Here is a 13,750-nt window from a genome sequence, read left to right as displayed (position 1 = left end):
CCAGAGTTACATCACATGGATTCTGCCAGTGCAATTGTTGTCTAAGAGGGGAGACAGATTCCTGGTGATTCCTACTCCACCATCTTCCCAGAATCCTCTCCCCAGTTTTGAATCTTATGCCACAAGTTTCACTGATGCTTAATGAGAATCTATGAGTGAAAAAAACAAAAAGAACACACTTGCTTAGAGAATGCAAAGTGATTACCCTGTTCAGAGTGACAAGGGAGAACATTAGTGAATATTCAAGTACTACTTATCATAATATTTAAGTTAAATATATATTCATTCTGTAGCTAACCATGATGTAGTTGGGTTTCTGATTATTTAAAATAGCATTCATGTCATAGTCAGAGTTTAATTTTAATAGTTCTCCGCCAAGGACTGTTGACTTGTAATCTTGAAACTGTGCATATTTGTTAGAGAAAATTGCATTTGTTAAAATGCCTGTGGTAAAGAATATGCTTGTTTACTTAAAATTATCACCACTATGGTTTTTTCAAAAAGTTGAATTTTCTCACCAGCTTCATCATAAATACATGCTAAGTAGTCCTTACTGATCTAGTTACAATTATTCAACCAGTGTAAGTTCAACAGAAAACTGTCCATTTTCTTAATTAGACAGTATCTGAAAGTATCTTTCTTATCTGCAAAGGGAATTTTGCAGTGGTAAAAGTAAAGTAAGTCAGTGGTTCTAATAGATTATTTTTAAAGCACAAATCAAACTCTGATCCTTCTACATCTGTGTAGATAGTTTGTGTGAGATTGTTCAGGAAGAATGAAGAATGAGAGGAAAAGAGGGCCTAGAGAAGAGCATGAGGAACATTGGCTGTTAAAATGTAGAACTACCTTATGACCCAGCAATCCCACTACTGGGCATATACCCTGAGAAAACCATAATTCAAAACGAGTCATGTACCACAATGTTCATTGCAGCACTATTTACAATAGCCAGGACATGGAAGCAACCTAAGTGTCCATCGACAGATGAATGGATAAAGAAGATGCAGCACATATATACAATGGAATATTACTCAGCCATAAAAGAAACAAAATTGAGTTGTTTGTAGTGAGTTGGATGGACCTAGAGTCTGTCATACAGAGTGAAGTAAGTCAGAAAGAGAAAAACAAATACCGTATGCTAACTCATATATATGAAATCTAAACAAAAATGGTTCTGATGAACCTAGGGGCAGGACAGGAATACAGATGCAGATGTAGAGAATGGACTTGAGGACAGGGGGAGGGGGAAGGGTAAGCTGGGACGAAGTAAGAGAGTAGCATTGACATATATACACTACCAAATGTAAAATAGATAGCTAGTGGGAAGCAGCTGCATAGCACAGGGAGATCAGCTTGGTGCTTTGTGACCACCTAGACGGGTGGGATAGGGAGGGTGGGAGGAAGACGCAAGAGAGAGGGGATATAGGAATATATGTATGCAAATAGCTGATTCACTTTGTTATACAGCAGAAACTAACACAACACTGTAAAGCAATTATACTCCAATAAAGATGTTAAAAAAAAAAGTATCAGTGTATCAGATGCCTCTGTGCCTGCCTCACATCCTCCTGGCCCACCCTTTTTTTTTTTTAAAGTTTAGTCATTGCTGTAGCAAACAGGCACGTATATCCCACCAGCCCCTCCCCTCAGCTGCCTATGGAATCTGTAGATTTCTGTTGGGGTGGAGGTGGGGACTTCTGTGCCACCACCCATGCCTGTGGGGACCCACTGAGCCATTCAGATATGTGTGAAAACTTGGAGATACAAGGACTTACCCACCTTTAGGCAACCTTTGAGCAGTTGGAGGCAGCCTTACAATTCTGAAGTCATTTTCCCTAGCAACTCGGCATCCCCAGTGGGATCAAGTCCCAGCTGCCCGCAGCAGTGACTGGCTTCGTAGTACAGCTTTGGATTCATTCTCCATCCCAAACCCCACTCCCATTCCTTGGAGCCACTTTATAAGAAACTACACACATATCTGTCTCAGGGTCCAACTAGTGAAGTAGAAAGCACTGTGTATTTTATTTTATTTTTATTTTTATTTTGGCGATGCCACATAGCATGTGGGATCTTAGTTCCCCGACCAGGGATCAAACCCATGCCCCCTGCAGTGGAAGTCTTAACCACTGGACTGCCAGAGAAGTCCCAGCACTGTGTATTTTAAACAGAAAGATTTATTCAGAGAAATGGTTGCATGTGTGATAGAAGAAGCTGAGATGCCCACCAGTGCAGGGTGGGGAGACAGGGAGACCACAGCCTGAAGTCACTGACACCTCTAGGTAGGAGGGACAAAGGACAGAGGTGATGTCAGCAGGGCCTAGAAGACAGAAGCACCACAGTGGGCCTGTCCAGCAGGAGCTGGAGCCATAGAGGAGATACCTTTACTGCTGGAGGTGCTGCCCTCCGCCCGCTTCTGGCAGAACCCAGCCAGAAGCCAGCGGACGTGGGAGCCTAGGAAATGCAGCCTTCAGGGATTAGCTCACTGCAGCAGAGAGTAGAGCAGGGGCAGGCAAGGACGGGAGGGAGGACAAACTGGTCTGGACTGGCACAAAAGAACTGGCAGGGGATAGACAGCAAAAGAGACTGAGAGTGAAGAGCCAGAAGTCTAAATTGTTCTGATTTTCTAAAACGTGCTTTGTAAGATTAAAAGAATATTCCCAGTTAGGATACCCCCATATGTTTCCTTGCTCTGTCAACTGAGGGGGCCTGGAAGCAACAACACTGCAGTAGCAGTGAGCACATCGAGTGCCCAGATCTTGGTTTATAGTACCATTCTTCAATAAAAGGAACAAGGGGTCCTCAGAGAAATGGCTGATTCTAGGACTAGGGCAAGAGACATATAAGATGAGCCTGGAGCATCCTGTAGGGCTAGAAAGTAAAGTGTTAAACACAACAAAATAAAACAAATTGCATAATGATGGAGGTATGTGAAAGGGACAAAGGAGTCAAATAAAAGAGCCCCCAATGGCCAAATTTGGAACACTCGATCAACAAAATAAAGTAGTACTGGATTATAATCCAAAGTATAAAATAAATATCCAGGAGTCTGTACTTATAGATGATTGAATAAATAAATACATGGGAGTGGATAGACACATCTCCCATGCAAAAGATTTCCAAACAATTTATGTAGGCACTCAGCCCTCCAGGAGGTGGGGCATAACTCCCACTCCTTCAAAGTGAGCTGCACATCTGACTTTCTTCCAAAGAGTACAGTGTGAGAAGGGTAGGGGGGTGGGGGGCTGAGTACCTTTAGAGTGGAGAAACCTGACAGACACCACCTTAGCCAGGTGATCAAGGTCAACGTCAACAGGGATAAATCACAGTGATAGTCTGTACCCTTGATATGGTGTGATGAGAATGGCACTTTTATCTCTCAGTCTTCTTCCCCAAAACCCATAACTCCTGTCTAATCAGAAGAAAAACATCAGGCAAATCACAATTGAGGGTCATCCTACAAAACAGCTGACCAGCACTCCTTTACAGTCAAGGTCATTTAGTACAAAGAAAGTATGAGAAACTGTCACAGACAAGAGAAGCTTAGAGAGATGTGACAGCTACATGTTATGTCAGATCTTGGAACAGAAAAAAGGACATTAGGTAAAAACAAAGAAAAATCGGAATGCAGTATGGACTTTAGTTAATGATAATGTATCAATATTTGTTCATTAATTGTGACAAAAGTACCATTTTTAAAAAAAATTTATTTTATTTATTTATTTTTGGCTGCATTGGGTCTTAGTTGCTGTGCACGGGCTTTCTCTAGCTGTAGCGAGCGAGGGCTACTTTTCGTTGCGGTACGCCGGCTTCTCATGGCAATGGCTTCTCTTGTTGCGGAGCACGGCCTCTAGGCACACGGGCTTCAGTAGTTATGGCACATGGGCTCAGTAGGTGTGACTTTCAGGCTCTAGAGCGCAGGCTCAGTAGCTGTGGCATGCGGGCTCAGTAGTTGTGGCACATGAGCTTAGTTGCTCCATGCCATGTGGGATCTTCGGACCAGGGCTCGAACCCATGTCCCCTGCATTGGCAGGTGGATTCTTAACCACTGCGCCACCAGGGAAGCCCCAAAAGTACCATATTAATGTTAGATATTAATAATAAAGGACACCAGGCACAGGTCATGTGGGAGCTCTTTGTACTATCTTTAGAATATTTCTGTGAATCTGAAACAGTTCCAAATTTTAAAAATTAAATATAAGGCCTGCTCAAGTGTAAAACTGTGTATCAGTTAGTTCTACAGGCATTTATTGAATGCCCTGTCTAGGCAGACCTGGGGTATAGGATCTGAAAGCACAACAGATTCCTGCCCTCAGTAAACACACAGCCTGGTATGATGCAGGCATGTACCAGTAAATACCAAATATGCAATAATAGAAATATATACAAGGCACAAAACAATTTAGAGGAGGGAGTGATTGAATCAGAAGGAGAAAAATTGTTACCCAAATAGGATTTGAGAAATGCACAGGATTTTGTTTGAAAGATAAGAGAGAGGAGGGACTTCCCTGGCGGGTCCAGTGGTTAAGGTTTCGTGCTTCCACTGCAGGGGGCGTGGGTTCAATCCCTGGTCCCTGCTGCATGGTGCAGCCAAAAAAAAGGTAAGAGAGGGGATATTGTCATCTAAGACTTGAACACTGAGAGGACAAGCATTCGACCTATATATACCTGAACATAAAAATGAATACGCTTAAGTCCTCTCAGAGATCTGTAGCATACTCATCTCTGGTGCTCTAGTCCTAGAGTCAGAGTGTCTGGATTGAGATCATCTCTCCATCTCATACTGTTTGTGTATATCAGATGCATCTCCCGGCCTCACTTGTCTCTTCAGCCTCTTGTTTTCCCTCAGCTGCCATACATGGCCCACACAAGTCTACCACCTGCTACATAACTAGAGTTATGGTTTCTCCCACCATTTCCAGGCTTTGATAAAGTACCAACCCACAAAGCTGGGATCTAGCTTCCGCAGTGACTGCCGAAGAGGCCAGGTGACACCCCGGAAGTGTGGGGTTATTGACTCCCTATGGGGCAAACTTGAGTCAGTAGGAGAAAGACAGGGGAGAGCTGACAGCAAACGCTCTCCTCTTGTCCTTCCACTGGACCCTTTGCGTTGTGGTTTTTCCATGCAGCCAGTGTGGAGGTCATTCCATGAGCCCAAGCAGCTGCTCCTGCTGCAAGACAAGTTGAATTGCTTCATGGCTCATGGTAAAGTAGTAGCCAGTGTGGTAACACATCACCTGGCATTTGCTTCCCGACTTTCCCTGCCTCACTTCTCTCTCCCCCCACTCTCGTTGCCCTGGAATTGTACCTCTCAAGAGCATTAGCTCTTGGCCTTGACTTAGATTCTGTGTTTTTCATAGGAAACTTCAGCAAGTTATAGTTTCTCTGGGCCTCAGTTTCCTCATCTGTAAAATGGAAGAAATAATAGTACCTACCTCATAGGGATAAAATGAAATAATTCACGAAAAGCACTTAGGTCAGTATTTAGCATATGGCAAGCACTTGATAGATCTGAGCTATTGGTATCTAGAGCAAGCCCTCAATTTTGCAGCTGTGGCTTATGAGGATCAGAGAGCTTGAGTAACTTGCCCAAAATCACTCAGTGATGAAAAGCAGAATTAGGATGAGAACCTAAAGTGGTGTACTTCTTATGCCTGAGTGGACTCAGGAACATAATGCTGAATATTAATGTTTATAAACTAAACAAGTAATTGACTTTATATTAATGAGCAGGTCTTGACCTTAGGCTACTGTCTCAACAGGAGCACAACGGATACATCAGGTGTAGCATCCAGAGCCCTTCACCCAGGCATGCTCAGTATAATTTCAGGGAAACTGGGAAGGCTGTTACCCTCTAGAATCTTTTCTCATTCATTGTTTGCTACCTAAAATTCTACCTTCAGTATTTTTTTTTCCAAAAGGTCTTGACTCCTGTTTATGCAAGTTTAATAAGAAAAAATGGTACATGGAAGTTTTTATCTAACAGTTATCTAGCACAACTGTTTATACATAGAAGGTCTTATGGAATAAATATTACTGAGTTAACAAATTTGCAAGAGTGCCTGTTTATACCCTGGTGAATACGTCATATAATAATGGTCCCGTGGAGGATGGCTTATAAGAGATGAAGAGGCTCCAGAGTACTGAGAAATAGAGTTTGAGGGAGATTCAGGAGGTACTATCAATAAAAAGGTGAAGATGGGTAAGCTGAGGGCCTGAAAATTAATGTTACTCTATAAATTTTTTCCTAGTGACAATAGCAAAATTTTCTATTGCAGTACAGCTCTTCTAGATGTTATAGATGTCCAGGAAAAAGGAAAAGGAACTTCAGAGGTAGACTTTCCAAGCATGAGGAAACTCCCCACAGTACAGGAAGGGAGCAGGAAGGCACATGAAGAGGCAGTGACAGACCAAAAGCAGAAGCAATAGGTAACTCAATTCTGCTAACTGCTGCCAAGGAGGAAAAACAACAACAACAAAAATCAATGATTAGTGGATATAATTTGGACAGATTGCAAAAGAGCACAAGATTTGGAGGCAGAGGCTTTGGGGGATTTGGGGTAAAAGACTTATTCTCTTGAATACCAAGTTAAAATAAGGATGATGATGATGATACAATACTTAACTTATTGGGTTACATGGATTCAAATCACCATCCTAATTTTTCTCATCATCAGTTTCCAGTTTAGATATTGGAAACTCACTTTCCTTTGAAAAGTGTCCTTTTTCTTGGGATACCGTTTGCTGAAGTTTGTGTAGGACTCTACTTGTTTCAACCGCAGGGCTGGCTCTGTGGGTCAGGACGATGCAGACCACTGAGGATGCCCACCTTCCAGCAGAGGGCTAGAAGCATGTGACCAATAACTGGACACTGTTTTCATGTTATCTGATAAAAAATAGAAGGACACGTGATTGAGTAAATAAATGGGGGAGAGGAAACAAACTTCCCATGTAGAAATCAAAATAATCTATGTAGCTACTCCACCCTCAAGAATGTGGAACACGGACTTCCCTCGCGGTCCAGTGGTTAAGACTTCGCCTTCCAATGCAGGGGGTGCGGGTTCAACGCCTGGTCAGGGAGCTAAGATCCCACATGCCTCAATGGCCAAAACAAAAAAACATAAAACAGAAGCAATATTGTAACAAATTCAATAAAGACTTTAAAATCGTCCACATCAAAAACAAAAAACAATGTGGAACATAACTCCCTACTCCTAAGTGTGGGCTGTGCATAGGGACTTTCTTCCAAAGAGTACAGTATGGAAAGGAGGGGGGATAGGGAGAGTAACTTTATTGTGGAGACACCTGACAAACAGCACCTCAGCCAGATGACCAAGGACAACATCAGTAGTCAAAAATCATGTAGATAGTATGTACCCTTGATATGATGTGATGAAAATAGCATTTTGCATCTGTGATCTTATTCCCCCAAACACATAACCCCAGTCTAATTACAAGAAAAAATCAGACAAATCCCATTAGAGGGCCATTCTACAAAATACCTGACCAGTATTTCTCAGTACTTTCCAATGTCATCAAAAATCAGGAAAGTCTAAGAAACTGTTACAGCCAAGAGGAGCCAAAGGAGACACGATGACTAAATGTAATGTGGTATTCTAGACAGAATCCTGGAACAGAAAAAGGACATTAAGCAAAAACTAAGGAAATATGAATAAAGTATAGACGTTAGTTAATAATAACATACCAATATTGGTTCATTAAATGTAACAAGTGTGCCATATAATGTGAGATGTTAATCACAGGGCAAACCAGATGGGAGTTATATGATAAGTCTGCACTGTGTTTGTAGTTTTTCTGTAAATCTGCCTAAAAAATAAAGGTTATTTTAAAAGTTTAAAAACAGGGACTTCCCTGCTGGCGCAGTGGTTAAGAATCCACCTGCCAATGCAGGGGACATGGGTTCGAGCCCTGGTCCGGGAAGATCCCACATGGCACGGAGCAACTAAGCCCATGTGCCATAACTACTGAGCCCACATGCCACAACTACTGAGCCTGCGCTCTAGAGCCCGCAAGCCACACCTACTGAGCCCATGTGCCACAACTACTGAAGCCTGCACACCTAGAGCCCATGCTCCGCAACAAGAGAAGCCACCGCAATGAGAAGCCCACGCACCGCAAGGAAGAGTATCCCCTGCTCACCACGACTAGAGAAAGCCCGCGCGCAGCAACTAAGACCCAGCGCAGCCAAAAATAAGTAATAAATAAATAAAATTTTTAAAAAAGAAAGAAGAGAAAGAGAACAAGTCAAAAAGAGATGTCCCAGTACAATATACAATTAATTGACAAATAAATTGTAGGGATTATAGTTCTGAAAGTTCAGTGGAGGGAGAGAGATCACTTCAGGCTAGACTTGCCAAGGAATATGTTATGGAAACAGTGGGACTTGAAATGTCTCTTAAAAGACTGACAAGCTTCTGCTATTCAGACTAGTTCTAAGTAATTTGATTCTTTTTAAGCAGAGTAATTAGGGGGAGTGAGGAGAAATAGAAAGTCTCATAAAGGAACTTTTGAAGCCTTCAACATTTACTCTAACCCCTTAGCATCAACTCCTCCCTAAATGGTATATGTGTCAGGATTTGCAGCGTTAATAATTGCAAGTAACTTGTATGTAAAGGATATGAGTAACTTACATTTCCGTTCCAAAAGCAGGGAATGCAGTTGTTGCATTAGAGCTGCTCTGCCACACTCACAGTATCTTGCTATTACCAACTAATGCCAAAAGAATGGTTTTGTAATAAAATGATAGAAGTATTCTTAAAAAAAAAAATGTTTATAAATATAAATTGAACCAATTTATTTTATGAGTAATTGTAATATCTTGATTAACTGATGAATTGTTCAAGTCCAAAGTAAGTAAATAAACTTTAATATTATTAATACTAGTGAGTAATATATAAGTACTGACTTTACTGTATAAATCTTAAGGTCAGGCTTTTAATGCAAAGGGAAGTTCCTTGTTTGTGTTCTTTCTTAAAACAAATTTTTTTTTATTTAAAAAAAAAAGTAAAAAACCCTTGGCCAAGCCTCTATCTAGATTTTCCATAAGCAGAAGAAGCAGAGCAGTAGCTACTTCTTCAAATAGCAATTAGTAATGAAGTAATTCAGGATAATGGAAAGAGACAACATATGAAGCCGCATGACGCTTGGCATATCTTTTGTTTTGTTTTTTGTTTTTTGGGGTTTTTTTTTGGCATATCTTTGTACCTGCAGTGCCTAGCATAATATTCATCTCTCCTGGTTCAACCCTAATCTTTTTGACCCTTTCTTCTCAATCGCTTTTACTGCTTGCTCTTCCATCTGCTCAATTAGGAATCAAAAGTGATATGGAAGAGATCTAGAGAACTATAAGAAAATCTGTGTAACATTCCAGCAATATCTTTGAAAATATAGAGAAAAATCAATGGCTTCCTAGTAAAATACAACTTACCAAAATTGATCCCCAAAAAAGTAAGAAAATCTACACCCATCAAAACTCGTGGAAGAGATTAGGAGTGATTTCAATCTAACCTTTGAAAAAGCAGTGGGCCAGTAGATCTGGGTTCTATCTACCGTTTGATGCAGTGTTACTGCAGGTAGCCAGTGCTGAAACTGTTACTGTCCTGCAAAGAGATAAGGAGCTTATGCCAGAACATACATCAACATACTACTCGCCAAGAAAGTCTTGCTAAAATCAAACAACTGATTTTATTAATGGTGTTCTGAAATAACCCCTTTGAATTGGGTAAGTCAACCTGGGGGGTCCCAGGAAATATCAAAGAGAACCTCTGGAGCAAAATGAACGTTTTCGTATATTGGGATATATATTTTCAAATGAATGTAGGCATATTCATTTGAATATTAAATGTGTTAAGGCCTTGTTATATTCTATCTAAGCTGATGAGATTGGCATATACAGCAGTTTTGTACTTTGTATTGATGTTGTTATAGGTTGGGGGGTAAGGGTAGTTTTTAAGAACAACTTTCATCTAGCCACTCAGAATTAAGCAGTATTAGTATTTTGGGGTATATACTTTGAGAAAGTTTTCACATGTAAATGTACATGAGCCTACATGAGGCAGGGTTATTCTCCCCCAAATTAAACACTACACAAACTATTTTGCAGTCTGCTTTTTTCACTTAAAAATGTGAATGACCTCCCATAACAATTATAGATATACATTATTTATAATAGTTGAATTATATTCTATTGGTTGGATGTATCATAATTTAAAAATCAGTTCCATGTCAGTAATTTGAATGTCTTGGTTTTTGTTTTTTGTTTTTTGGACCACACAGCTCGGCATGCAGGATCTTAGTTCCCCGCAACCAGGGATCGAATCTGTGCCCCCTGCGTGGAAGCACAGAGTCTTAACCACTGGACCACCAGGGAAGTCCCTTAAACTTTTATATATTGTAAATAGCATAGTGGAGAACATCCATTATTACCATTCCAGTACCCCCCCCTCATTAACTCTTCTAGAACTGTTGCAGTGGCTTCATAAATAATATCATTTTGTCTGGCACACAAAAAAATAGGCTGAGCTATAAACTGTACATTTAGTGCCAAAGTTGATTTGCATTTTCATGCCTGCAGATCACGTTTTGAGTAGCACTGGTTTAACAAAAAGATAATTTATGTGTTGTTTAAACTACAGTTAACCCTTGAACAACATGGGTTTGAACTGCAAGTAAGTGCGGGGTGCAGTTATAGGTGGATTTTTAAAAATAAATTCATACTGTATTACATGATTCAAGGTTGCTTGAATCTGCGGATGCAGAACCGCAGATTTCAAACGACTGATGTGGGACTTGAGCAACCGCCGATTTTGGTAACCACAGTGGGTCCTGGAACTAATTCTCCCGAAGATTCCCAGGGATCAGGTATCCTTATTTCAGGACATAGGGAAAAAACCCCTAAAAATCTCTAAAACATGTATGAGGTTACCATAATCTTAAAATCCAATCAATATACTAACCCCCCCACCCCTGAAAAAAAAGAAGCAGGAAAGGAAGGAAAAGAAGACCTCTAGGCGCGGGAGACCTAGCAGGAAACAAGGCAGAGGTTGGGCTCTGTAGCAGATCGCATTCTAGAGGAGGGGGATTGGCTGTAACATGGAAACAAAACACTGACAAATGCTAAGAAGATAAAGTAGAGCAATGTGGTGGAGAGTTCCAGGGGTGGGGGAAATCTGCTTTAACTGCTGTAACAGACCTTTTTTTTTTTTTTTTCTGCAAATCTACAGCCTTCTCTCTTTCCCTTGATCAATCCACAGCTTAGCACTTACCTCTCAGATTGTCACTGAGGCCCTTTTGTTATTGGAAAACTGGGTTTACCTCTTGGTTGGTGTTGAGCCAATAGACACAACCAAGCCAAAGAGCAGGAGAGGGAAGGATTTATTACTTGCAGCGAGGAAGGAGAACACTTTCCCAACACTGCCTCCCCAACCGCAAAATTGAGGAAGTTTTAAGCTAAGGGTACATGCATATTCACGAGGGAGCTTGAGCAGAGGAGAATTCAGCATAGAATTGGGGCAAAGGTTGACAGAGTCCAAGCTTTAGTTGATTGAATTCGGAAGGGTCAACATCATTCCATCCTCCACCTGCTTGGGGGCCTTAATTCTTGCAGAACTTAAAGATTTATTATTATGTATATTCCTTGAAGAACCAGGACCCTGCCCCAAGGCTGCACTATTGTTTCCTTATTTGTTCATCCCCTCCCTTAAGATCATTAATTACTGAGACCTGTTCAAGGGCAAGCATTGTGGCCAGGCTTAGATCACAAAATGGCTTGGGCCAAAATGGGCTCTGTTATGTCAAGAAAACCATTCCTGCTTCTCTTTTTCTGGGGAGCCCCCCCCTAACCTATCTGCCTACACTTTAGCAAAAGGACTGCTTTATCCCTCTTCCCATCACATGATAGTTGCTAAAAAAAGGTGCTGATTAAGTTGCACAAAGGGGGCTTCCCTGGTGGCGCAGTGGTTAAGAATCCGCCTGCCAATGCAGGGGTCATGGGTTTGAGCCCTGGTCCAGGAAGATCCCACATGCCACGGAGCAACTAAGCCCGGGTGCCACAACTACTGAGCCTGTGCTCTGGAGCCCGCGAGCCACAGCTGCTGAAGCCTGTGCACCTAGAACCTGTGCTCCACAACACAAGAAGCCACTGCAATGAGAAGCCCGTGCACCGCAACGAAGAGTAGCCCTCGCTCACCACAACTAGAGAAAGCCCGCACGCAGCAATGAAGACCCAACGCAGCCATAAATAAATAAATAAATTTATATTAAAAAAAAAGTTGCACAAAGGCTCTCATCTGATTATAACACTGAAGCAGCCATTAGTGTCTCCCTTTACCAAGGAGGACACTGGTTCAATTTGCCCAGGGTCGTTGGACTAATAATAGAGTTGGGATGCTAACCTGGGTCTTTCCCACTCAGTAACTCCATCCAGGTCACTAGAAATGCTATTGATAGGAGGGGTAAATTGAAGGGCAATCCATAAACCATCAGTGATTTGGCTTTAACTAATATCTTTCCCTCCTTTTCTCTTTACCTCTCTTTCTCCACTCAAAGTTAATGGACAGCTTGGTTTTAACATGATTAAAGCAATTCTAGAACGAACAACCAAAAAGTAACAACTAGATTGAGGTTGCTTCCCAGAATAAGATTTTATTTGGATTAAATCCCAAATTCAGGCTGACCTGACGCTGTGGGTCAGCCCCAGGATATTTCCCAAAGAATAAACCAAGTTCCTGTCTATTTCCCACTCCTCACCAAGATGGCAAGTACTGGAGATGAGATGTCACAGACTTGGGGATCCAAAGCCTCCAACTCCTCCTCTCTTTGCCGGGTCTCTGAACCTCTGTGCATTCTCCCCATTCCCCTTCAGGAAAAGACAAACAGCCTTTGTTGAAGATGTGCATGAAGTCGATACAACCCTTCAAGACTGCAGAGGAGACTCCTTGGACAATCTTCAGAACTGGAGGTAACTGCCCTAGGCTTTCTAAATCAGCTCATTCTCACCTCTATAATGGTATCACAGCTAGGGTGTAGTTTCCTAAGTGTCCGAGAGCTTAAGTACTTCCCAAGTTCTTTCAAGTGCAGTTGTCTCTGTGTGTGTGTTGACACCTTTTCCACTCTCCTTATCCCAAGCCTGCCCCCAGCTTTAAAACCTTCCCTAGGAGATCAATGTATCCCTCTAAAAGCACTCCCTTCTTCAATTCTCAACTACAAGTCCTCCTTGGAAGGCCAAGATCAATCAATCACATGAATAGTATTGATTTCCTAAGTGCTTTCTTTAGTTTTTTTTTAATTAGTTTTTGAATAGTTGATTTATGTACATTCTAATAATTGCAAAACAACAAAAAGTTATATAGTGAAATACAAGTCTCCTTTCTCTCTATACACCAATCTGTCACAGATTCAGAAAAGTTCTGTGCCCTCTTTTTTTTTTTTCTTTGTTTCTTTTACACAAATGGTAACATAATACTCTGTTTTTCACCTAATATGACTAGAGGATGGGTCCACATCCATTCAGGTAGATTTGTCTAAAGATTTTTGTGGCTGGAAATCATTGCATTTTATGGATCGACTTGTTACCAAACAAAGTTCATGTCCCCAGGGCACAGTGAGGCCAAATAAACCAAAACATCTGAGTTTGGAGCAGAGAAAGGTTTATTTCAGGGCCAAGCAAGGAGAACAGGTGGCTCATGCTCAAAAACCCTGAACCTCCTGATGGTTTTGGGGGAAAAGTTTTTAT

At 41.4% G+C, this 13,750-nt stretch overlaps 1 protein-coding gene across 7 annotated transcripts in view; it reads left to right on the top strand.

Moving 5' to 3' along the window:
• LOC309647297 (uncharacterized protein) overlaps nt 1-13,750 on the top strand; it is a 70,273-nt gene that overhangs the window by 33,353 nt on the left and 23,170 nt on the right. For 4 of the 7 annotated variants that reach the window (XM_082434536.1, XM_082434535.1, XM_082434540.1 and 1 more), the window contains one exon: nt 12,881-12,976. In XM_082434536.1, the coding sequence (XP_082290662.1) occupies nt 12,881-12,976 (96 nt within the window). Of the gene's footprint in view, nt 1-10,293; nt 10,879-12,880; nt 12,977-13,750 lie in introns of all 7 variants that reach the window. The other 3 variants (XM_082434538.1, XM_082434537.1, XM_082434534.1) reach the window with 1 other exon arrangement.

The sequence above is a fragment of the Balaenoptera physalus genome (assembly GCF_965194825.1).
Source record: "Balaenoptera physalus genome assembly, chromosome: 18".
Taxonomy (NCBI): domain Eukaryota; kingdom Metazoa; phylum Chordata; class Mammalia; order Artiodactyla; family Balaenopteridae; genus Balaenoptera; species Balaenoptera physalus.
The sequence above is the reverse complement of the archived record's forward strand: the minus strand, read 5'-3'. Positions and strand labels throughout refer to the sequence as shown.